The sequence below is a fragment of the Amborella trichopoda genome, chromosome 3 (assembly GCF_054954075.1).
Source record: "Amborella trichopoda isolate Santa Cruz 75 chromosome 3, AtrichopodaSantaCruz75HAP2 v2.0, whole genome shotgun sequence".
In the NCBI taxonomy this organism is placed as follows: domain Eukaryota; kingdom Viridiplantae; phylum Streptophyta; class Magnoliopsida; order Amborellales; family Amborellaceae; genus Amborella; species Amborella trichopoda.
The window spans coordinates 48,878,383-48,904,908 of NC_142338.1; the positions used below are offsets into that span (position 1 = coordinate 48,878,383).

The 26,526-nt window shown below is 36.1% G+C and overlaps 1 protein-coding gene across 5 annotated transcripts in view; it reads right to left on the bottom strand.

Moving 5' to 3' along the window:
- Positions 1-26,526, bottom strand: part of LOC18443778 (pleckstrin homology (PH) domain-containing protein) — a 58,734-nt gene that overhangs the window by 19,684 nt on the left and 12,524 nt on the right. Inside the window, exons 11-43 of one of the 5 annotated variants that reach the window (XR_016051428.1) lie at positions 26,039-26,131; positions 25,614-25,935; positions 25,421-25,525; positions 25,228-25,323; positions 24,975-25,042; positions 22,298-22,418; positions 22,020-22,208; positions 21,559-21,765; positions 21,369-21,478; positions 20,958-21,054; positions 20,753-20,851; positions 18,796-18,948; positions 18,624-18,698; positions 18,018-18,503; positions 17,563-17,916; positions 17,331-17,462; positions 16,560-16,673; positions 16,276-16,460; positions 16,012-16,120; positions 14,955-15,098; positions 14,105-14,395; positions 12,716-13,366; positions 12,419-12,616; positions 12,232-12,335; positions 4,132-4,421; positions 3,622-3,706; positions 3,216-3,539; positions 2,756-3,121; positions 2,300-2,633; positions 2,053-2,211; positions 1,752-1,915; positions 706-868; positions 231-333 (exon numbers count right to left, since the gene is read on the bottom strand). Coding sequence is in view for 3 of the 5 variants with exons in the window: in XM_088861074.1 (XP_088717200.1) it covers positions 706-868; positions 1,752-1,915; positions 2,053-2,211; positions 2,300-2,633; positions 2,756-3,121; positions 3,216-3,539; positions 3,622-3,706; positions 4,132-4,448; positions 12,232-12,335; positions 12,419-12,616; positions 12,716-13,366; positions 14,105-14,395; positions 14,955-15,098; positions 16,012-16,120; positions 16,276-16,460; positions 16,560-16,673; positions 17,331-17,462; positions 17,563-17,916; positions 18,018-18,503; positions 18,624-18,698; positions 18,796-18,948; positions 20,753-20,851; positions 20,958-21,054; positions 21,369-21,478; positions 21,559-21,765; positions 22,020-22,208; positions 22,298-22,418; positions 24,975-25,042; positions 25,228-25,323; positions 25,421-25,525; positions 25,614-25,935; positions 26,039-26,131 (6,415 nt within the window). In the remaining 2 variants the exon portion in view is untranslated. Of the gene's footprint in view, positions 1-230; positions 334-705; positions 869-1,751; positions 1,916-2,052; positions 2,212-2,299; positions 2,634-2,755; positions 3,122-3,215; positions 3,540-3,621; positions 3,707-4,131; positions 4,449-12,231; positions 12,336-12,418; positions 12,617-12,715; positions 13,367-14,104; positions 14,396-14,954; positions 15,099-16,011; positions 16,121-16,275; positions 16,461-16,559; positions 16,674-17,330; positions 17,463-17,562; positions 17,917-18,017; positions 18,504-18,623; positions 18,699-18,795; positions 18,949-20,752; positions 20,852-20,957; positions 21,055-21,368; positions 21,479-21,558; positions 21,766-22,019; positions 22,209-22,297; positions 22,419-24,974; positions 25,043-25,227; positions 25,324-25,420; positions 25,526-25,613; positions 25,936-26,038; positions 26,132-26,526 lie in introns of those variants that run through there. The other 4 variants (XR_016051427.1, XM_020673277.2, XM_088861074.1 and 1 more) reach the window with 4 other exon arrangements.

Here is a 26,526-nt window from a genome sequence, read left to right on the forward strand (position 1 = left end):
ATTCAAGCTGATCCCATAGAAGTTTATTCGGTAAATTCAGGGGGGGGGGGGGAATTCAGCTGAATATTTAATATAATTGAACATAAAACCAATCAACAAGTGACCCCTACGAAGAGATCTAATAAACATAAAATCCAGAAGAAAGAAAAATCATAAAATCTAGACCTTTAAGAAACAAAAAATCCTTAAAGAACAATTTCTTCTTTTCTATAATTAGCTGGAACTTTTACTTTGATAGAATCGAGCCTTGTCCATGTTAGTACAATGAGTCCAATTTCCACCATGGATAGCCCAATTCCTCTATTTGGAAAGGAAGAACAGAACAATCTGGATCTAGAAGAGGAATCACAACAGAAAATTTCCACATATCAGGAAAGGAAAATCATATTACAATGAAAACCATCTGCCAACTCATTCCCTGCATATGATTTTATCATATTTAGTTCACTTAGTTATCAATATTCATTATTAGCAAGATTGAATTTATTATTTCTCTGATAAATCTGAGTCCATGTCTGTGTCATCATCCAAATGAATTCACCCACATCAATTACTTTAAAAGGGTCTTGGTTTCAGATTCAGCCTGGCCCACTGTTACAGGACCCAACTTGCCATTCAAGGGAATGAGCATGATACGCAACCTAGCACGTGCTGTAAGCCAACATTAAAACATGAAACTCATAAGCTAGATAAAACATGGCCCACCTTCTTTTTGTAGGATTCATGGAATTGACTTAGATTATTCCAACTTGCATATGCTTGCAAAAGCATGTTCATATTGGACACTGAAAGATTCAAATTTAGATCTCTTGTCGATGTCAAGCTTAGCTGTGAGGGTGCACCTGGTGTCCTCTGATCATACTGATATCTGCATAGAAACCTTGGTAAGGGCATGTATGGACATACCTACAACATTAGAAAGTCATGTTTTATATATAAATGTATATAAAGCATGGCATTGTTTTGGGACAAACTTCAAGATTTGAACACTTGACCTCCTGCATATACACTAGATATCCATCATTAGACTGAAGTGGCAAAGCCTAAGGAACAGAAAAATCAATAAGATGAACCATGCATGATATTATTCTCACAATGCTGGCATTGCTGTCACACATGGAGACTGTGCTGAAGAAGAACGTAATTCTGTGCCGAAGAAGAATGTAATTCATTGGACAAGTATCCGACAAAGCTAAATACAAATAAGAAAGATCCAAGACCTGCGACAGTGTTGTCAAATTAGCTTCGCTTCGGCCAAAGAGGCCGAAGCCCTCGGATTTTAGGCCTAGACCGAAGCAAAGCGACGCCTGCTGTTGCCGCTTTGTGGTCAGATTCGGTTCCGCTTCGGGCTGCTTTAGTCCAATTCAGGTCTGCTTCGGGACGATTCGGCCGAAGCAAAGAAATATCTATATAAAAGTAATTTTTTTGAAATCTTTATTTTGAATTTTTTCCATTATTTTTATATATTATATATACAAATATCAAATTTATTTATATTAAATTTAAAAAAAAAAAGTCCTAAGTCTTTCCCTGAATCGGCCAAAGCACCGAATTGCTTTATTTTTCCCACCAAACCGAAGAAGACTCCGAAGCGAGTCTGACAACATTGACCTGCGGAGTTCTCCTAAAAGATGCATGATGCATTATATGAGAGAGCAGGTCTTACCTTCAAACCCCTATCAAGAGCTTCCAGGACACATTAGGTTAAAAGATAATTCAAAGCGGTGAGTGAGCATGTTTCAGAAATTCACCTCACAAAGCCATCTGTTGGTTCCACAAGAGGCTCCCAACTATCATATCTATCATTATATGATCTTGAAAGCAATGAGAAGTTAAAAGTTGAATTCAGATTGTCAGATCTTCCATGCAAACCAAACGTGATGCCACTAAAAGAGATATTGAACAATGGAACCATCTGCAGAAATTAACATCAGCAAATATTTCATTAAGTGGTCAGTTGAATTTCTTCTAGCAGTATGTATAAGATCCTTTCCTGTTTCTTGAACAGATAAACTAAAAGGGAAAGGAACATGATCAATTTAGCTTCCTTACCAGCCCACCAAAATCATCAAAAAGGGAAGCAGCAATCCTTTTTATTTCTGCATCAATCATAGTGTCATCTGATTGAGAAGATGAATATGGATCTGCAAGCTTTAAGGCAAACCTTTTTGGAGGTTTTTTTAAACCATTTCGAACCAAGAACGTACCCAGCTGCAGGGCATGGTTAGAAACATTTCAATCAAGGATTTATGCCCAACATATGCAGAGATGAGCAAGAGGCAGAGAAATAGAAAGAGACCTTGTTATCAAGTGTCCATAAACTAAATTGTTCTGGAGCATGTCTAAGCTCACTTGTATCCCACATATTTTCTTCAGGAAATTGATCTCCAGCAGTTACGAGGTCAGAACGAATGCATCTTAAAGATCCGAAGTCATCATTTTTAGGTGCACCTTTACATGCAATACATCCTAAAGAGACGAAGCCTGGAGGAGCTTGAGGCAGCCAAAATGTGATGGTATCCACACCTCGCTGCTTCTTGACATGTCCTACCTGCTGAAAATCTAAAGGGGCCTTTAGAACGCCTTCATCAGCAGTATCACGAAGTACAACAGTGGAATTTGGTGGTTCATACCTACATCAATATTGATAAACCAAGTCATGCAAATCATTGGTAATTTTTATATAAAGAAATCCTCATATCAAATGTTAAATGTGCATTTCTTAAATAAATGAGAATATGAGGATATTCTGTACCCTTTCATGGCAATATCCCCAAAATAAACAAGACCATCTGAAACAATAGGACGCCATATAGATATTTTCTTCCTTGAGCCACTGCCTCTATTCCACCAGATAAAAGTAAACCTCGCCACAGTCTCAAACAAACTGCCTGGTGACACAGTTGCTGCTCCCTGCGACTGAATACGAGATTCATTGTTTTTATGTACAATCTCTCCAACCTTTGGACTACTAGGTGGTTTAGAAGACTCCTCAATGTGGCCAAAAATCATATGCCGCAGTTCATAAGGTTTGCCTTTAGCTCTCAGATTTAAAGGATCTGCTGGTAAAAATGAACCTATAGAGTTATCCACTCGCCAAAATGCAAGATTTGCGAAGTACCTGCAAAAGAGCAGAGGAGCACACACGATAAATGCTAGAAAAGGATTTACAGCTGAAATCAAAGCAAAGCACAAACATGGAATCGGATTCATACTGTTCCAAAAAGCTGAACACTACACAATCCTTCAGAGAACCAGGTGACACTAAACATTGAAGGATACATAATGCAGAAGATAATGGTGGTTGAGTTCTCCCAGATGAAACCACACAGCCTAATGCGACATAACCTGCTGGTGCAACAGGGAACCAAACAGAGCAGCCGAATTCTTTCTCATGAGCCTTAGCAGGCTCAAGTATTTGGGAATTAGAGACCTCATCTGATGCAGGAGAGGACCAAATAAGCTCAAAGGATATGGGTCTTTTAACTCTAGCAAAACTGGTGTTTACTGCAAGAACTCCTTTTGATGGTGGTTTATCCCTGCCACAGGAATGACATGTATCAAAATCTAAATGCTTTCATCAACCATGAATAGAAAGAGAGAAAAGGTTGGATGTCTAACAGTGGTGTCAAGCAGTCCCCAAGAACAGCAAAGCCAGGTGGAGCACGCGGCCGCCAAAAGGCATAAGTTTGGTTTCTTTTGTCACCTACAAGGTATAGTAGCAAGTCAAACCTCTTACACGGGAGTTAATATCAATTATGATATAATAATGGGTCCTGTTTCTGTATAACCACGATCCAGGGCTTCAAGCAACTACAACCATACCTCAAAATCCATGAAATTTAAACGCACGGTCCAGTCAGGATCCCAAAATGGTAGTTTGAGATCAAATGTTGAGAGAGCAGTCAAGATGGTGCTTTTTTAGGGATCCAAATTTTTCTTCTTTTTTTTTTTTCTGTTTTTTCTTGCAGGATCTTAATCGTGGATGTCAAGAAAATGAATTAATCCATCAAAAACTTGGGCTTCTGAGGTGGGGTTGTAGTTGCATGGACTATCCTACAATAACACTATCCTATGATTATTGCTACTTAAATGATCAATATTACATGAATACTACACGGAATAGCATACTCTGAATTGTCCCAATTCTATCAAATTGAGTGCAGATGACAGTAGCCTTCCTTGATGTCATCCTCAGAAAAGCCATAATGTCTTCCTGAATCCCCATGAATAACTGTAATATGCTGAAGGAGAAATTCATAAATATGTCTGAGACAACTAGGTGAATATTCATCTTCCCAGAAACCCTCGAAAATGATATAGATGCGTCAAAAGGCTCTAGAATCCGAACTCCATTACTTTCTATGGTAAATCCAAGTGCATTTGCATTTACATCAATTGTATCTCCCTTTAACATGAGCCTGGAAGCAAAAAAAAGAAAAATGAACCTGTGCCACAAATATCAGATAATTAAAAGACTAACTCAACTACTCACAATTCGTATTGTAGCATGTGACCTCCATTTCAACTACCAAGCCATACTTATGCTGTAGTTGGAAATGTGTTTATGTAAAACTTATCAGAAAAGATTACGTCCATAGAAGACAATGCTGACAAACTACGGCAATGGTTTCCATTACAATAGGCTTGCTCAACAATCCTATGATAAAATACTCTGGATGAATATTTTAGTGGTGCAATAAAAAATTTTAAGAAAAATACCTCCATATCTCCTATTTTTAGGTTTCATTTCTTGATAAACCCAAGGTTTCAAAAGATATCTTCTAACCCCCTGGCCACTTTAAATCTATTTTTTAACCTTAACAAATGTGAGAAAGACATGCTCTTTCTAAACTCAATCCTTTCTCTCTCTTCACTTATATACCCCAAACTTCTCTCTTTCTCTCTCTTCCTGCGTCCACCTCTCTCTTTACCTCCCCATTTTTCCAACCTCTTTCTCTCTCTACCCCCATTACCTCTCTCTTTCCCCAAACCACCATAGACCAGTAGCCCCCAAAACTCTCTGTCTCTCTTGCCCATTACCTCTCCCTCTCTCGACCTCCTTAAAACCCTCCCCCCATTTACCCTATCTCGTGCCCCATTACCTCTCTCTCTATTTCCCCAAACCACCATATTCCAACCGGGCTTTGAAGTCCTCTATCTCTCTCTCATCTTGCAAGCTTGGTCCAATCTTAGTAGCGTGACCAAAGCCCCATTCCATAGTTTATTTTCAGCTGTCAATACAGAGGAAGTCGAAATAATTTTAGTAGGTTTTGGGGTTTTGATATTACTGAGCCATGCCTTCTCTCTCTCAGTGCCGGTTCAATTGTTAGAACTTAGAAGAATGAGAGAATTTAGAGAGAGAGGCACTTTCTCTCTGAGAATTTTCAGTAGTTATTTTCAGCCTTCAATAGAAAGGGAAATCAAATTAATCTAAAACGAGGTTTTTGGCCTTACTGATGAACAATCTCCCAAAACAGACAAATAGAGGGGTGAAAGATTTTGTTTTGTTGGAATGAGAAATTGAAGCGCTTGGACGCCGTGAGTTCTTTTGACAGGCAAGAGAGACGTAGTGAGCACAAGAGGGAGAGAGAGTGAGAGGGGTAATCGGCACAAGAGAGAGAAGGCATGTCGTTTTAGATTAGTTTGGCCTAAAAAAACAAGTTTAAATTAGCTCAGGGGGTTAGAAGAAATAAAATCTACAATTTTTATGCCTCAAGATATCTTTTAAATCCTCGGGTCTATTGTGAAATGAAACCTAAAAATAGGGGGTATGGAGATATTTTCCCAAAAATTTATTACCAATTTTTTTCCCTGCATTGCAATAAAACTATTTTCCATCAAATTAACTTCTGTTTTATGCTTTTCTTATTCAAAATATCCTCATTGTTAGATATGTTGCTTATTTTTATTGCTTCTTTTTTCCACATCTGACTGCATAATTAGAACCTTTAAAAAAGACAAAATTTGGAGAAGCATACTTGCTCTACTACAATCAGAACAGTTTTTTTGGGAATGCAAGTCCTTAATGGGATCGGGGCAGAGGCCTGGAGGGAGAACGAGAACCTAAGTGGCCTTATAAGAAAAATAAAAATAAAAACAAAATAAAGAATATGGACTGCACTACCCCATAACACCACAGCTAGAACACTCCCAAAAAAACCCAATAGGATAAGTACTTTTAAAAATATTTGCATGAAAAATAGCAATCCCTTGCGCAAAGACAAAACTCTGCATAAACCATCAAACCCGAGGGCCAAAGCCTACCCCTATGAACTGCCAAAGACCACAAAGGTGTTCATGCAACTGTAGGACTATGATCCCTATAAACTACAGATGTAGCATGATTGTCGAGCAGTATTAAAAAATTCGGCCACCCAGCTTGTAAAAAGCCTATGTTAGGCCTAGGAGGGCTCAAGACGGGTATCTAGTGCCACACTATTAAAAATAAAATAGAAATAAATAAATAAACACATGAAGCCCCTTTAAAAAAATAAAAAAAAACATGGGCATATAAAAATGGTTAAGGCCATTCTCTCTCTAGCTCACAGACCCATATGCGCTCTCTCAATATATATATAAGAAGTAGAAAAAGAAGATGGCCTCCAAGTTTTCGATGCAAGGCATCTCTCTCACACACACACACATAAACACATATATGGACCCATATTCTCTCTCATCATATAAGAAGAAAAAGATTAAGGTGACCTGCAAGTGATCGACACGAGCCTCTCTATCTCTATCTCTCTCTACCTATACGAAGAAGACACAGATGAACATGCCCTCTAAATGTGTGAGGCCTCACTCTCACACACATGGATGCATATGCTATCTCTAAGTCTACATATAAGGAAAGAAATAAAAAAAGATGACCTCTAGGTGTTTGATGTTAAGTCTCTCTCTCTCTCTCTCTCTCTCTCTCTCTCTCTCTCTCTCTCTCTCTCTCTCTCTCTCTCTCTATATATATATATATATATATATATATATATATATATGCGAGGGATACACATGTTTTGCGCATTACAATTCAGATATTTCTATTTTGACATGCTCAAGGAATTTTCTAATGCATTTATAGATACTACAGTAAATGAGAAAAGTTTCAGCAATTCTTGTAATTCAGGAATTTTACCTATGTTTATTTGATATAAAGTATGCCTTATATAAAAAAGACAAATTGGGGTTGTGTACTACAGGACTAAATTTAAAAATAAAAAGTATTGTGTTAAACCATATGTTTGATGAAATTTTATCACAAAGACCTAATGTACTATATATCGCAGAATGATAGGACTCATAAGTCTCTTAATTATTGTATGACTTCGAACTCTTATATGATAACACGTCACTTACAATCTTTCAATGACTTATGGCTTCGAACTCTTATATGATGACAAGTCACAATCTTTCAACAACAATTTCACCAAATATTATTTGTTAACTTATATATAAGATGAAAAGATTACATAAATAATATATAATGTGATATATATAATAAAATATTCTTTCTTTTATACTACATTATATATATAACACTGAAAAAGTTTATTATATTGTATAATATAACATTAGAAGACCATATCATCTACCATGAGGTTTGAAAAAAAGAAAACTCTTTTAATTCAAATATAATATACAACATAATATAATATAATATTATATATAATAATGCAAAATAATTTATAAGCTTCACGTGAGGACATTTTGTCCTATTAACAAAATGTAATATGCTATATTATAATACAGCATAATATAATCTAGTATACCTTAAAAAATTGCTTAACACCAAAATTTGGGCGTTTCCAGTTAGAAGGGGCGGTGTCCACTTGAAAAACGTAGATTTAGGTGAACCGGCCTGTATTATGTGTTTCAACCCTCAGATTATACATCTATACAGAAAGACCTAGGAATAATAAAATTTATTTTTAAAAATTAATAAAGAAATCAGGTATTATTTATATTTTAATATGTAATTATCTATGAATATATAATCTAGCAGGACCACTACATAAAAATTCATATGAAATTCATTAAGTTTTTAACGAGTGATGCGAAAGGAGCCCAAAAATTAAATCCGGCCTTCTTTCGATCTTAGAACAAGCCAACATCAACAACAATGAAGAAAAATTAGCAGTGGTAATTCCAGCCAAATAAAAGAAACAATTTTTTTCTTCTTCCATTAAAGAAACCTCTTTACAAAAGAATACCAAAGTCTACTTCCCCTTTTAATACAAACGTCTCAACAAGAAAAGTTGAATACAAAAAAATACCCCCAAGTTGTAACCTCTCTCTCTCCACATAAATCTCTCTCCATCCCCCCCCCCCCCCCTTCCAAACCTTCCTATTTTCTATCCTAGATCATCTTTTCTAAGAAATTTCTCTAACCCTCACGTGATCAACCCTCACCCATCTTTCTCTTTTTAATTAGCTAACAATCCCTACCAAAATAGGACCATGGAATCCGACAAATAAGAAAATCCATCCAACTAGAACTCATTAATTTGCTCATGACATAAAATAAAAACCCCTTTTCAATCTCAACATGGATATCCCTCAAAATTAATCCAAACAATCATTAAAAAATAAACAAGACTAACCACACCCCCTATAAAAACAAAATAAAATAAAATTCTAAGCGGCCCTATTCTTGAACATCCTAGATGCAATTTGCGTCATACTCCATGGGTTGGAAAAAAAAAAGTCTCGAGTTCTTGTTGTGGCATGAATGTCCTCCCTTAGCTTATGGTGAAGTCCTACATCCCAACACAATCCTTCTTTGTAAGGCATGAGACGAAGCAATCGTGATGCACCTGGAAGGGTCATTCATCTGGCATATATGGTGGAGAATACATTGCTGATTGAGGGATCAAAACGACTAGCCTCGCTGAAGAAAAAAAATCACTTCCAGCCGAAGAAGTTTGACTTCGCACCAAGGAAGCCTTTTCCCAAGCGCAGTCCAAACTCCAAATCCACCAGAGAATAGAACACAAGTGTTATTTAAGAAAGATCCTTGAGCCCCAGATCTGAAACTTCATCACATACGGTTGATCCTCTGTGGCCAATCCTCTTAAAAGACATAAAAGTTTTCTCCTTTAGTTCACAATAATGACACACAGTATGGAGAGGACTACCGAAGTTATGCCGAAGCCGAGCCTAAGGCTGAGCAATTGCGCACAAAGCGGGCTTTTAGTGCAGTAGTACGCAGGGATTAGAACTTCAAAAAAGAACTCATTAAACTGAATCCTATTTTCTTTCATCTCCCTTGAAACTTTGATTACATCTTTCGTCTGCTCAAAATTAGCGTACCTTTGAACCCTTGGGCTCCACATGATCATGCTCCTAGCAAGGCTTTGGGCTTACAAACCCCTCAACATTGAATTAATGGGCACAAGAATAATAGAAGACTTACAATATCCATATCTATACAAAAATATAAGCATTTTCTGCATGAGATCACTGAGGATGGTCTGCTCCCAACAAATATCACGTGCATCCCATTGTCTTGTCAACATTGTAGCAGCAATAAAACAACTTGTCATGATCCTTCATCTCTACAGCTCACAATTTTGAGCATTTAATCAGCTTTGGTACAAGCTGATGAGAGTGCATTGGCAGCACAAATGCCTCAATTAAACCCATTTCTCTGAGCATTGATCGGTGTTTGCCTAATTGCTTCTATATCCTTCATGCTTTTGATATACAATTCTGCAATTGGAAGATGCCCAAATACTGTGCATCTCATAGGCATCCTAGAAATAACATTTTGTGCATACCAAAAAATGTTACATCCTTGTATGTGCAATGTCACTAGCATCAAGCACAAATGAGGATGAGTCTTCTCTCACAATGCTCGAACAAACCATTTGACCTATTTGCAAGTGCTCAGATCTTGCATAATTTTGCATAATAGAGGTGTTGATATTGGTCTTCTTTGACTTAGGTTTTGAGGGAAGAAGAGAGAGAATAGAGTTTCATCAAAACAAGGTACCAACCTATTCTTGGCCCATGCCTTGGTGGACATAACATCCACTACTCGATGAGTATCACCCTATAATAAACCCTCTAGCTGAGACACCAAAGGGAATTATCATCAATTCCTTGGTGTGCGTCTCCCATAGCATCTCTTCCTTTCAGCAGATTGATCTATAACTAACTCTACCCTTCTTCTCATTAGACTAAGGGTTTTTTGTATCTTTCAATGCATCTACCGCTCCAATGACAAATTTAGAATTTTCTTTGATCAAGAAATCACATACTTTGCTCTATTTACTTGTGTGATGCTCAAGTCGTATATTTGTGGTAGGGATAGCAAGTCCCTTGGTTGGAGGTGTCAGTCTCCTAGCCTGGGACGATCCTGCTTTAGGGGTGGATCTAAATGAGGTAAAATTCTTTCTATGATCGTCTCTACACTGATTTCGATCTACTCTCCGACACCAATCACATCGATATAGGGTTGTCGGTTACCCAACTTTTCTCTGTATTCATGCTCCCGTCGATGCCACGTGCATCGAACCCATAAGCGCAATCGAGCGTAACATCAAGCCGTTCCCATTCAGACTCACGCTCTAATTTATGCCGATCACCAAAAGAACTCGCACAATATGGATCTAACACCGTAGATCTCATCTTGTTCGATGTGTGTTGTTGCAATCTCGCTTATGGGACAATTTTTCAACCATCTCTATCAAGTTGTCGATTTCTTGTATATTTGGTCTTGCTTGGCATTCCTACAGTTGTAACCACCACAACTAGTCATCGTAGTCGCTAACCCTTTTTGTGATACCAAATGATGCAAAAGGAGCCCGAAAATTATATCCGGCCTTCTTTTGATCTTAGAACTAGCCAAAATCAACAGTAATAGAGAAAAATTAGTGGTTTTAATTCAAGCCAAATAAAAGAAACAATTTTTTTCTTCTTTCATTAAAGAAACCTCTTTACAAAAGAATACCAAAGTCTACGGATAGGACGTCCCACATCCCCTTTTAAAACAAGCATCTCAAAAAGAAAGTAGAATACAAAAAACATATCCCCAAGTTGTACCCTCTCTCTCTCGCCCCCCCCCCCCCCCACACAGGCGTTACTCCTCATGAATCTCTCTCTAGATGATACAAATTAACCCCTTTCCAAACTTTCCTATATCCTCTTTTCTACGAAATTTCTTTAACCCTCACCCTCCAAACACCTATTTGTTTGACGCGTAAGCCCGAACATAACTATATATATATATATATATATATATATATATATATATATATATATATATATATTATAGGAAAATATTGACATATGAGCCCAACAGCCCAGATTGAATCTCGACCGATTTGACGGTCACGACCTCATTTCGTATTTTAATTTTAATTTTTTTTTACGAATCCAAATCATTTGAAATTTTAGGCGTGTATTCTTCAAAAATATGATAATCTAATAAAAATATCAAAAAAATAATTTGTAATAAATAAATTGACTAAAATACCCCTGAAAAGTTTCGGGGGGTATTTTGGTCAATTTATGTTTTACGAATTATTTTTAAAATATTTTTATTAGGTGCGCCTTGATGAAAAGAATTGATGCCTAAAATTTCAAGTTATTTGGATTTGTAGAAAAGAAATTAAAATTCGAATACGAAATGAAGTCGTGGACGTCAGATCAACCCAGATTTAATCGGGGCCGTTAGGCTCATATGTTGATATGAGCTAGGGGGCTAACCTCAGCATTTTCCATTTTTCATATATATATATATATATATATATATATATATATAAACAAACATACACACACCAACAAAGTATATAAGTATGCATGTATGTCAAAGAGATACCCCCAACCCCCCAACACTTTAGGGTCGCCCAACCATCTGGACTCCCCCTTGGCCGCCAAGGTGGCTGCCTCCACCTCTTTGAACATTGCTGCTTATCTTCAAGCCACCAACAAGAATGACACCCTGTAGTCAAGAACTACCACTACTAACAATGATTAACATTCCTAAATTGAAGAATGTAACTGGTAATAATGGACATGAAGGAATTACCATGGAATATTTGCAATATTGATAACATAAATAAAACTGCCACTTTTCATAGGAAGCAGTCAAAGGATGACTCTATATCCATTAAACATAAAATTTCTGAAAGGTCTGAAAATAAATTGTGAACTTCATGGAATTAAACAAACAAGAGTGTCTAAAACTAGGGGAACTTGACATTCAAAATTCATGATTCAATAGAAACCAACCTGCAATTTGCATCCAACTCAGCATGCAAAAGTTTGTTAGGAAGCAGTACTGACTCTCCAACATCTTTTGAAGAGTTGTAAAATGTAAGCTCTGGACCAATGGCCTGAAACCCAGCTTCAACATGTCAAGTTGGAATAATGTTTGATATTTTTATTATAAATGGAAATCACAAGCATCACATATAACCTGCAATTCAACGATAAACTCTGTGATCGAGCTACTAGTCACCACGCTTGGAGAAGAAGGTATACATCCCGTCATTTCCTCTAAACCATCTTGCGGAAGCCTCACATTTCCCTTCCCCAAGAAGACATGATCTTCCTCCAAAGCTGAATAGCTACTATTAGCTCCCAGATAAATGCAAGAATCCAAAAATTCTCCATTCTACAGATATAAAGATGAATGTTCAGGTTTCACAGAGACAAACTTATAAATTGTAATCCAGATCACAGAAAATAGACTCATTGACAAACACAAATGTACCTTTATATGGACATTCTTGAACTGCAAACTCTTTCCGTTTCCCACATATACTATTGCTTCCTTGCTAGGACGGGCAAGGTTCACTCCCTGCCTGTCTTGTAAATTTATGCAGCCTCCTTTTCCATCATATATGAAATGATCAAATCTCTCATCATCAACAATTAAGGGCCTTCTTGGTGAAAGTGAGATTTCTTCACTGCTCTGATAATAAACTGGTTGGTCAAGAATGATTGCACCAACTATATCCAGAGCAGAATCATTCTCTTCATTGGACAATATATCACGGATTGATGGAACAAAAAACTCCACTGTGGCCAGCAGAAAATCAAGTGCAACAAGCAATAATGGCCTTTGGACACATAACGATACAATAGTGGATGAGGGCCCAAATTTGACATCAAGAATCAGCATTGTAACAACGGGTTCCATACTGTACCTGCTATTGGAAATTTCAATTCCTGATTCAACCATCTGAAGACTTTCCTTATTATCAATGGGAATATAATCACTGCTTTTGGGTTTTCCAACTGCAAGCCTGAATTCTGGTTCTGTTCCTTCACGATCATCCAAAACACTGAATCCCTTAAGTGTGGCCATAAGAACATTATCACCAGAAGAACAAGATCTGTAAAGAAGCCATGCATCGCTGACCTGCAAAACAAAAAATCTTTTAGATAAGGCAGCATGAACCAACAGAAAGAAGAAAAACAGAACCTCAACCAAGTTGATACAACAAGTCACAAAATCTCGTAAAAATTTCAGATCCATGGAGAAAATTCCATGACTCCTAATCTTATGTCATCTTGTTCTGTAAGGCAAATGACGTAAAACAAGATATATTTAAAAGTCTCAGAGGGCTTTGTGCGTTATTTATTCTTACACAGTTTTCAGAATGTCTAAAGATTATGAAAACAACAGGATTTTTTCATTGACGTTAAATTCTAAACACAAAAGGACTGAAGCTGAATGTTGCTGAACATGTTCGAAAGGAATCCTCAATTTATTCCTAGAATGCCAAAGCTGGATTCGAAATCCTCATGAAATTGTAATCCCTTGTAGATATCCAGAGAAACATTATTCAGCTAAGCAGGCAGCATTGTCATTCTCCCACAATAATGCTTTCACTAAATGAGAATTAGAAAATGCCATCAACTTTTAAAGACACATTTATCAGGCTATCACATCGAAAGCAATAATAGGATATGATAATATAAACAAAGGAAAAGAAACAAGAAACAGGACATAAAAGGATAGAAGCCAATTCCCCCCAACCAAAGGATGTATGGTTCAACAATGCAGTCACTCTCCAAAAATCCAGTCATATGTATCACATCATGACAGGACAAACACCCACAACTCAATATATATTCACCAAGAAAGAACTGGTACCTGCACAGTAGCAAGAGGTGAATCTCTTGAGGACCCAGAATGCAGGCACAACTCTACCAGACAAATGGACACTGAAACATTCATGGTAATCCATGCTCCTCTATCTGGTAATTCAGAGCTACCTGAGCCTGACGCTCTAGTAACCACATGTTCCTCTTCAACCTCAATAGAATCTTCTGGACCATGATCCAATGGAGGAGGAAGATGTGGTTCTTCCGAGATATTAGACACTGAACATTCTGTTATTATCTGGTACTCTCGGCATGACAATGCAGCTTTAAGCTCTTCCATCTAAGTACAGAAACAGGCAGATTTGTTAAAAGCCATGGTATGACTACATGCTAGCATACAGCCCAATGTGATGCAGGGAGAGAGAAGGAGAGAAAGGTTTTTATTTTTAGTGTTATATAGATAGTTTAGGGTTTTTTGTACTATCATAAACAAAAGATAAGATGAAGAGCAAATTTGTCCTAAACTCTATTGCACGCATGCGCGCCAAAATGCACTCCTAATAATAGATCATCGATAAATATAAATCGGGGTCATAGCGGCGTTTAAATTCTTTCAACAGAACACAGAACCAGCTCTATGAACAGCATTGGTATGAGAATGCTAAGGAGCATACTAGAAGATCATAGTACTGAATTTTTCTTTTGAGAATGGACTGGGGCCTTAGCGGTAGTACTACCGAGCCCGATGATGAAGTCTTGGACTCCATTTCTCACCAAAGGGTTGGGGCCTAAATCCCCACTGACTTGCCCTTTCTTTTTTCTGATTCACCAAAAAAAATGTCTAGAACAGTAAACCAGTGAATAAACTATATCAAAAAAAAGAAAAGAATCTCAGGCACCTTGATGTAAACCTCTGTACCGGGAATTCGATGCAATAAGTCACGAAGTGATCTCCGAATAACAATGGAAAATCCTCGAATCTCTTGAATTATATTTTCACCAGAACTAGAACCAGAACCCACAGCCAAGTTTATATCCTTAATCTGCATAGGAAAAACTCATTAAGGAAATAAGAACGAATACCTCACATGAAAGAAATACAAGTAAAAGAACAATTGACAAGAGATACTCAGACATGATGAGAAATCTGCCTACAAAAATTGCTATGGAAGAAAACCCTCAAAATGTGAAAACCCCAAGGTCATAGAGGTCCATCTAGTCTGAACCAGAAAACAAAAAATCCTCCGTATCTTCATGTAGTGAATTTTAGTTGACAAAGCATGAACACGTTTCCAATATATAAATTACTAGCAAATAAGACAAAATCCAACAAACATGTGAACTGATACTGCAAAGGATAAAGTTGAATGCCTCTTATCATATGAACCAATAGCGCTGATCTATACCAAATCTAAACTATGAATTCAAGGTTATGTACCTTTAACATAAAGGTTTTAGTCTACAAATTTAGGTGAATGATTTGATAAGAAAATTGTTGGACAGCATGCTACAAGGCTTTTCAACAACAAATCAAAACCTTCCACATGCGTTCATTTCTCACACATGCAGCGTTCATTTCTCACACATGCATGTTGGAATTAATATTTCTGGCAATAACAGTCGGAAATGATATTTCTATAATTAACTTGAGTATACAATTGCAAGTTGAGGGCCTTTCATAGATGAATTATAATAAAATCCCATTAATGGATGTGCAGGCATATGTATTTCCAGTTGTAGTTTCTGTAAGCTTTTTCAAGAGGATGCATGAAATAGTGATCACATCAGGAAGTGCAAACAGGCATACATGCAGTTAAGGTAAAAGCATCAACAGAAAGAGCCAAAATTTTCCTGGAATATAGAATTATTGAAGTATGAGATGGCCCACAGTTACTACCTGAAATGCAAATAAAATCACACTAACAAAGACAATGTTTCAAAAAATTATTATACTACCTGAAGTTTTATCTCTTCCATGTGGACAGCACTCATTTCATTCTTGTCGCCACAAAGCCATTGGAAAGTGTTTCGCACTGTAATATGTTCCACATCAAGTTCCAAACAGCTGCCAAGAAAGAACGACAAATGCACTAATGATTCAAACGGAAACAACTGCAAAAGACAAGAACTGAGAATAATTGATGAAATCAATAATATATCCCAAAGAACCAATAAGAAACAAGCAATCAGAAAGGAATCTAACAATAGTAATATACTGACTCTAGGCTATCTGTTCTCTTTGGCATCAAGATTATAGGCTTTCTGAGAGAAAGATCCAACTTCAAGGCTGGAGACCCTTCAATTTCAGAAGTAGTGAACCACTGCTCCGAGTTGGTTACCTGGTCCTTCAATTTTACAACATTTTGTTTGTTTCTGGGAACAAGACCCAAAAAGTAACTAAGAACCTGCACAGAATCAATTTATAAGGGTGATTTGAAAAGCATGAGTGGAAAAAGATAAGCAAGCCACATCTAGATATACACTACCATAAGTATGTGAAGTACCTCTTCAATAAAACGGTTCAAATATATGACCCGTACTTCAGAAAGTTGCCCGAAAAGACTATAGTCATATCCTTTGTAGTCATCATCATCCTCTGAGAACGAATTGAACTCAAGCTGCATATGCATGTAGAATTAGTTGTGCAAATTTTCCTACATACAAACAATAGCCACACTATATATCCAATTTTCTATGACAAATAGAAATATTCTGAGAAGAATCTCAAAACACAGAAGAAATTACAAAGAAGAAATGATCATGCTATGTGAAGATACATGAAAAAAATCAAAATGAGTGTGCCACGTAAAGAGAGAGAACTTGGCTGTGCAAAATTTATTATCTTTCTGTAAACCTCCCTTAGTTGGTATTCATATAAATAAAGTTGAAGGAAACTGGATGTAGCATATGTATGTGTAAAATGACTCAATGAGCAATATGCATGGGCTGAGCAACATGAAATACCCATAAAGGAAAGATGATGCACACACACGCTTTTTATCTTCCCCCTTGACAAAAGAATGCAAAGAATTATTGGTCAGAAAATTGTTACAATCACCCCATTTGTTTCATAATGTGGATAATCAATAAAGAATCTTGATGGGAAGAATTGTACTCCATTAACTACTACTGCACATCAAGCTATTAATTTCTACTGTATATCATATCTATACTACCAAAAAAGTAAATAAATTCAACAAGACGAAAGCAGAGAGAGAGAAAAACTCACAAGACAATAACATGTTCGCATTTCCAAGAGGAAAATTTTACCGTACCTCAACAAATGAAGTTCCACCAGGATTCCGCATATCACAGACCCAGAAATAAGGATGGCTACTGCTGAGGCTGTCATCACTTATTTTCAGATTCCCAAGTGCAGCTTTTATACTAAATGAAGATGGGAAGACCTGATCAAATATGACAGAAATAAAACACAACTAATCACAGAGAAGTACAAAACACTAAATATAAAGTAGGCTTATGATACAGAACAAACATCATGAATACCTTGATATCAGTATGAAGATTATTCTGAGATAATGTGGCAAGACGTGTTCCATTCTCATTTTTCAACAAGATCCGGGCACGAGCCAGACTCAAAATTAAAGAAAAGATGACCCTGGATTTGCCTCTTCCTAACAATCCTTTAACAATAGAATCTGACCTCTGGTATGTGGATTCTATATTTTCAGCCAGATCCATCCCGGAGGAATCATGTTCCATTGATGTGGAAAAGTCCACATGTTTATTGGAAGAATCACTTACTTTTTCCTCCATGTTTATGCAATTTACAAAGTCCAGAATCCCAAGAATCGTAGGACGATAGCAAAAAAATGTCAAAGTTGCAAGGGTGACTGTCACCTGTAACGTGAAATCATGCAATTTACGCATCAAGCATCATGGAAGAGCCACTGAATCAGAACAAAATATGATGACTCAATTAGACAAGAGGAGAATATTACCTGTTTATCTACATTAATATACAATGGAGAATCTGGATCATAGATAGCTATTTGAGCTTTCACAAAGCTATCTATATTCCCACTAGATTCCAATGATTCACTTTGATTTTGAAGCCCAGCATCTGGAAGTAGACCAGTAATACGATTAAAACTTGGAGGTTCCTTTAAGAATATGTCATCTGGAAAGGATCTTTGTGCACTCAAGTACTCAGTATTAGTCTCAGATGACTCGACCAGGTTCTCTGAAGCCTCAAAGAATTTGTCATCACCATCATTTTCATTTTGATCATAGATACCTGTCCTGCCAGCATTGCCAGCATCAGCTGACAAGGAAGAATTGGTACTGGCATTTACATTGCTCTCAATGAAGGATTTTGCCAGAAACCGTGGAGGACTGCCATCCTTCAAACCATATAAATCTTCAACTTCCAATGCTTTCAGACGAACACCAACAAACATTTCGTGTTCTCTTATGGAAAGCTCAACCTGATCAAGTTAATAGAAATTGTTTTCAAGCAATAAAAAGAGGTATTTATCTGGCTAAAGTACCCTACATATAAGAAGTTCTATGTTGCAGATATACTATATGACAAATATTTATGTTACCTGACCACCTGTGGCGCGAAATTCAAGTAAGCGGCTTTCTTTGGCAAGCAGCATCTTCTTAAAACTGTATTTTCCCTACAGAATGATAGTACATGAAAAAATAAACTTGTTCAAAAATATGGAAAGCAGAACTGCAACTCGAATACAATTGCCAAAACCAGAACAAGCGTACCTGATAGCTACTGCTAAATCTGATCCATAACTCATCAAGAATACCGGTTATGAATATTTTTTCATTCTTCACCAATTTATTGACATCAAAGTTTGCAGTATGTGTGTCTTCAGTACTGCTTGAAATTTCTGAGATGCTAGCAACGGATGGAATCTGCAGATAGAAATATGTGTCAGTGAAAAATATTTTAAATATACCAGAAATGCATAGTTGAAATGAAAATGTAACCAATGCAGAATAAGTACAACAATATAAAGCAGCTAGGATGCAATGTGCACCACTCAATTTACTCAAGAGAAAATCGTGTGTGAACCCATTCATTTTACTCAAGAACAAATCGTGCCGAGATTGAAATATGGCATATCATAAGGAAAAAATTTCATTCAGTGCATTCTATGGAATTATTTTCATACTGATTTCAGATATATATTACCTTCTGCCATAGTTATTTTGTAATATGTCCATGCAAGAAACACCTTCCTGCATAACTTTGTGCGCATGTCTATATATTATATAGAAAAGGTTCCATTCCAATTTCTAATACATATATGTTCATACGTTTTGCTCCTCTATGCAAGCATGCAGGCCAAAATACTTTGGCATGTGCATCCATGAACTTGGTAATAAATACGAGCACCTAACATTTAATTCCACTGAGGACAAACAATCACGTGTTTGAAAGATTAATTTTCAAAATTGTAAGGGTGCAGTTTGTATAGAGCCAAGGCTCTAAACAATCAAAAGTAAAGCGCACCTTCAAATAGTGTCGAGAAATGTGGTTTCAATACTGAAATTCTTTGTGATAGCCTTAAAATATATTTTCATCTCTAATTATAAAATTTAAAGCTTCAAAAATAGTATAGATCGAGCAGATCTATGAAAACTTGAAAATCATAAAAATTGACAATTAAAACTGCATTATAAGATGCACTATTTCCAAAACTTGAAATCCATTTTTTTCTCATATCCATGCATCTTGAGGTCGAGATGATCAATTTGAAGATATTTGGGCATCAAAACAACCTCTTCTAGTGAAATTTTTGAGGTGCACCCTAATTTGATTGTTTAGAGCCTCACACTTAAAAAAACATTTTCCAAATTGTAATCCAGCTTGTTTTTATCATCAATAGAAAATGAAACATGTATTCATTCACATAGACTGGTAGCTTATCCATATTGTATGTTTCTATTATAAGTGAACTGTCAGGGGCAGTTTAGAACTCTAGACATAATTTAGACATTTTTCCTTTCCTTTTTTTCTTTATTACGAATTAAGAAGGCTTACAAGGTAGTTTGGCAATTCACCTGTAAGTGATTATGTAGATGTGAACATACCTACATTAAGTCAATTGAGCACTGCTAATATACAGACTATTCTCGAAAATCTATTCTGTAGGAGTGTTTATTATAAGTTACATTATCCAGAATCTTAGTCATGGTTATTCTTCCTCCTATGTTTTGGTTTAACAAAGTAATAACACAGCAGTGCTGTTTTTCCCCATTAATGCCTCTCACAGTGCTCAGGAAATTATGTTATAGCCTTGCATGGCATTCTGGCTGTGCTCAAGAGTCCACTTGTGTGCAGCTCCTACACCCTCAATCAGGTGTGACTCTGGAAGTTAATGTGTGACAGTGTGACATGTGCATCCAGCAAATATACAACAAAATGTGTGACAAGTTTGCACAGCATAGACAAGAGCATAACTGCATATGTATCAATGTCGTACATGGCCTTTTTTTCAAACAGAAACATCTTGGTTCTTGGACATGCATGTCAATCTCATTCTAACATAATTGTTGACTCATTCGATGGTAATCTAGATGCATCTATTGCTTTACACAAATCTGTAAAACAAAAGGATGGCATAGCCTGAAGCCACTGAACAGAGAAATAAAAGACATAAATGAATAGGCTACAATAAAACATATGTAGAAATTATTTAAATTCTAAATTTACCGATGTACGATATATAGCCCCTTGAAGGCGATTTTGCCAGGTTTTTTTTGATTCATCACTATCAAACCGCATCACCAATGCATTTGCTAATTCAACAACCTAAGCATCCAGCAAAAATATTAATCTATGAAAGTTAACACTATTTCAGCTTTCTTATAAGCTAATCAAGCTTAAAACGAATTTAAAAAAGTAAAGCCAGTCAAACCTTTAGATTCGACTGCCCAGCATCACAAATTGCAAGAACATGTTCGTGGTTGCCAACAGATTCCGCAGGCACATTATATAATTGCTTCCCTCTAAGACTGCACAAAAGAAAGAGTTCAAGTCAAAAGAAGAACCCATTAATACAATCGATGAAACAAATAAGATAGAGCTCAACAAAGAACTATTAATCAATATGCACACATGCATGAGTGAATTTAAAAAAAAAAAAAAAAGGAAACAAATACGCATAATAACACCGAGTAATGAATGACAGAATGCCTGCATTAGTGTATGCGCTTCTGTGTAAGTTTTTGCATGTACCCTTTCAGCATGCTTGTGCATGTTCAGAAGGCCTAGAGATAACATGCCATGTATTAGTATAACCATTAGAAAAAAAGGCCAACTAAAGTACCTAACACATTGTTTGTATGATTTGGATGAGGGGCTCGCCAATACATAGAGAAATGGTCCCACAAGACAGACATATCTGCGCTGCCACACGGCTTCCCGGTTCCCCACACCCTATCAAATTGAATAGAGAAAACTAAGAAAATTTCATGAGGTTAATGAAAACCATAAGACACTTCAACAAAGGGGTATACCTTCCATGCAAGGAGAGACAGCCATCCCTCAAAATCAGCTTGATTCCAAGGGCGAAGAGAATCTAAGTCCTCTGTGGCTCTGTCAGTCTGAAATATCTTTACAACTTGGATTAATCGATGATAACGAGCTGGTGATAAATGGAAACCAAGTGAAGGCAACCTCACAGCAACTCTTGTTGATGGATATAAAGGATTTTCTGATCGAATCTGTAAACAAATATTTAAGCAAACAAGAAAACATGGACATGATTCACATAGTATTATCTGGAAGAAAATTCTCACTAGAGGCATTGTCTAATTATGCGCTGATCAGTTTGGCAACCAAATGAATCACAGCTGGGATTTACAAGACTCATAAGAATGGCCAATTCATACTGAATCAACTCAGCTCGGGACTCAGCCGAGTCCATGCTTTGAGAGTCTAAGGCATTGATTATGAGGAAGATAGAAAAGTGGGCAACCTGTTGAAGTTTTAACATTATCCCACATTTATCAAGAACAGGCAAGTAACGGTTTTGTTTCCAATCTGAAGGACTCTCTCTCCAATTGAAGTCACCGTCCACCAAGAAAGCAGAGATATCCCTTAGTCCCAGCTTGAACTGCAAATACAGGTGTTCCTCAAGGGACCCCGCTTCCTGAACACCATCATCCTAACAAGCAAGCAATATCACATCAGAAATTCAGGATGACATGGCAAAAACCAAACAAATTTTCAAAAGAAGATTTCATCTGCAGGAACCTGAGTGCGGAGTGTGAAGCTTCCCAAATCAAGCAGAAGTTTAGTTTCACGAATATTATCTGGACAGAAGTTGGTTGGAATGGTTATCTTTGGTGCAGCTATATCCAAATCCAACAAGAACCTAACAAGATACATATCAGACCAAAAGTCACCCATCTCATTACTCTCACATAGGCATTATTAAGGGCATCTAGAAGAGATGACTATATTATATAAGGAAGGATCATATCCCTCCTTTCGTATGTGTATCCAATTTCTTGTTCCTAAATGAACCCTATCAATATATATGCGCATCCATGCCCTATCTGATTTCCAGTAATTATGACAATATATTTCCTTTTATCCAGTAAAAGCACAGGGACATGAATAATTAAGGCCTGCACACTTAAGAGAATTTTGGAAATGTATCGAACTGATGTAGCTGCCGGAGGACAATAGGATTATGAATACCAAATGACATCAACTGGTGAATCCAAAAATTCAAACAAGACTACTAAATCAATCTCTTTCTTACTTCAGAGTTCTAACTATCTCCACAAGAGCGCCAAAAAATTCAAAGAAATTTCTCTTCAGGCATATCACAAAAAAAAAGATGCTACAGTTTATATGTTAGTTGACACTGCATTCTATGTTGCCTGACCCTACGATATCCTAGTGAATGGACCAAAGAGTAATTCTTTTTTACACTAGTTGCCAAAAATGAATCATTTGACATCTCCTTCACTTTTAGATTAACTATATTATTAGTAGATTCATGCGTGTTGCATGCATGCAAGCAAAGAGAGATAAAAGAATGACAAAGTATACAAAGACCAAAAGGAACTATTAGGTGGAAATTGACATCATTTACATAAAACACACACGAAAGAACAAGAAAGTTTAAATATAATAAAGGAGAGGGGGAGGGGGAAGATTATAATTGAAAAGCAAAGCAGAAATGAGTATTCTATGTAAATTTCGTCATAAAACTTCCTGTAATATTTACATTTCCAAAATCTCTTTGAAGCAGCAAAATGAGTCATAAATGAAACCCAAACCATTAAAAAGACAAGATTTGAAAGTATACAAATTTTAAAGCTTCTTTTATATTCTAAAATTATAAATAAAATTTATGAAATTACACCTAAAAGTAGACCTATTTAACATCTCGTCTTTATCTTTTGATCTAATTTCAACTAGGACATCATTCTTTCTATAAAATTTCGAATAGGCCATCAAATGACACATCATTATGGGTTTTGAAATTCATTAAATCACAGGTGAAATAGCTAAATAGCTATATTTTTAGGTGTGATTTGATAAGTTTCTTTTTTGTAGCCAAGACAATATAATTATTTACAAATACTTTAAAATTCTATTAATTTGAAAGATTTTTCTAATAAAAATTTAAAATCTGTTATAGATATTTTTGGAAGCACAAAAAAGTGTAAGTATAATTGAGGATATACAAAAAGCAGTTGTATGAAATATTTTTAAAAGCATAAAAATGATTGAAAATACAGATTTATTAAATTAATAGGAAAAAGGAAGAAAGTACGGTTTCATGTTACCATTTTTTTTTCAGAAAAAACTACACAATTTTATGAAGCATCCTAACATTTGAAAATTGAAGACATAAATCTTCAATATTTTAACTAAATTTTGCTTTTAGCATCCTTAGAAGACTTGAAAGTTATTAAATACATTGAAGATTAAGCTTTCCTTCTCCTCATCTATTATTAGAAGTGTGTTACTCCCCCTATCTATCATTAGAATGTATAGATTAGGAAATAAGTTTTTTAGGGAAATTGATCAAAATACCGATAAGAGATGATTTGCAATTATTCCAACTCAAGATCATGCGTCTTTTGATGGGTATTCTGAAATTACATCAAAGATGTAGGTGTAATATTAAATATAGTTCATCTCTAACGGGTATTTGGATAAATTTCTCTTTTTTTCTTAATGCATATAGATTAGAAAATAATTTACATGGAGTTTATTCCCTCCTCATTCCAATGAATAGATTAGGAAATAAAATTGCATAAAAGTTCTATTTTCCCTTTGATTCAATAAATAGATTAGGACTTTAAATCCTATGTGAAGTTCACTCCCCCTCCTTATTTTTATCCGAACTTAAAAAAGAATGACACTAGGTCACTCCTTCCACTCATGTAAAATCTCTCTCATATTCAAAGAATATTAGGAATCTAGAGTGATTCCCCATCCTCTCATTAAGCTTTGCAATTTCGGAATCTTTCTATTATCTTAAACTTTCTTCCGAGTTTCCAAAATTTCTATTATCCTAAACTCTTCCGAGTTTTCAAAGTCACATATTTTTTTATAATATTCTTTCCATACTTTGAGGATAGAAACACAACCAGAAATGTTTGAAGAAATTATTTTAAATCTACTCTCTCATGTGGGTATTCCTCTTTCTCATGTCAGTATTCCCTTTATGTGGCATATTGTATGTAGACACCAACATGGTTTGCACTAAAATCCCTCTCTTTCAAAGTTAACTGCCCTACGTTCTCTCTAGCAAGGGCCCCTTTTATTTTAACAACATGTATCAATCCCTTAACTATAACTTAAAATATGTAAAATAGATACTCTTAACTTTAATTAAGTTAATATAGAATATCTATTTTTGCCTATTTGCATTCTAGCAGTAACATGCCCAATTAGCTGCCCCTACCTGGCACGGTCTTTTAATGCTCTGCTCATTTGTTGCTGAGCACTACGCTTGACTCCATCGATTGTCATCTGCATATGACCATGCAATAGAAATATTAAAGATTTTTTAGTGTCCCAAAAAACAAATACTTAAATTTAAGAACAGATATCTTTAAACCAACCTGAACAGCAGCTGCAGTTTCAACAGCAATGGTCTTTTTAAGGATCCAAAAAAACAAATACTTAAATTTAAGAACAGATATCTTTAAACCAACCTGAACAGCAGCTGCAGTTTCAACAGCAATGGTCTGACTAATAGCATTACTGCTTCCAAAAAAACTGACAATTTGGTCTACAGAATCTTTCAGATACTATAAAAAGAAGGACAACTTGATCAGTGGTATTGAACCTCAAGTCACAGAATATTTGAAGGAAAAGCACTGAAAATCATTGAAAGATTTAACTTACAGTCATGTAACACGGAGAAGCTTTCCCAACCAAACTCCAATCCACTTGAGCATCAAAAGGCATGTATGTAAAAACACCGACCAATGAGTCATCTGCTGTTGCACTCTGTATGGACATCAAATGGACATTAGCCATGGCCATGAAATCAAACAAAAATGACTATCAAGGTTCTGTGCTATAATGAAAGCTTCACCTCAGCAAGTAGGCCATTTGGGGAAGATAGCCTGTATGATCCCAATTTCACATCAACAATTTTTGCCTCTGAAAAAAGCTTTACAGAGCAATCTAAACCTTCACAAGATAGGTCAGCAAGGAAATGCAAATCCTCGGTGAGAAGCTTTGAAGCATTCTTTTCCATACGGATTTCCAACAAGGTTTGAAGTGCTCTCTTATCCTGAGCTGGAAGCAACTGAGAACCCATTCCCTCCTTGTAGCCGATAATTTTATTTATTTGTTCCCAATCATCCTCAGTGAAGCTCCGAGGTTCAGTACTATCCAAATTGGATTGCCCAGACCTGTAAATTGTTTATGATTCAATTTTAGGTTGTTCAACCGCAAAAGAAACCAGTAACCTACAATAGATAATTAAATTTAAAACATCAAGATAAGAATTTCAACCATCCCAAAGACCACCAAGATTTCTTTGTCTGTTGTTTCTTTAGATCAGCACCTGACTCCATGGACTGTTCAACAAATTTGTGAGCCAACATCCTACAAAGTACAGACGAATAGAAACGCAGTTCAAACATTTGAAAGAAATAACCAGAGCGGATTGATAACAGAACTAAGATAACAAATGGATAATACATAACTGAGCACATTGAGATTTTCATTTTAGGCAGCTGTGTGTTTGAAAGAAATAAGCAGAGTGGATTGATAACAGAACTAAGCTAACAAATGGATAATACACAACTGAGCACATTGACATTTTCATTTTAGGCAGCTGTTTACTCAGTTTTGTATTTCATGGATGGGGAGTAGCTGAAGAAACTACAACAGCCTTCACCTACTCAACACAGTTTCTTGTGAGGATTGTCATCTTGACCAATCCAGCAAGAAATGAATGGACGTTTTAATGAGAAAAAATACTTTCTTTATACAGTACC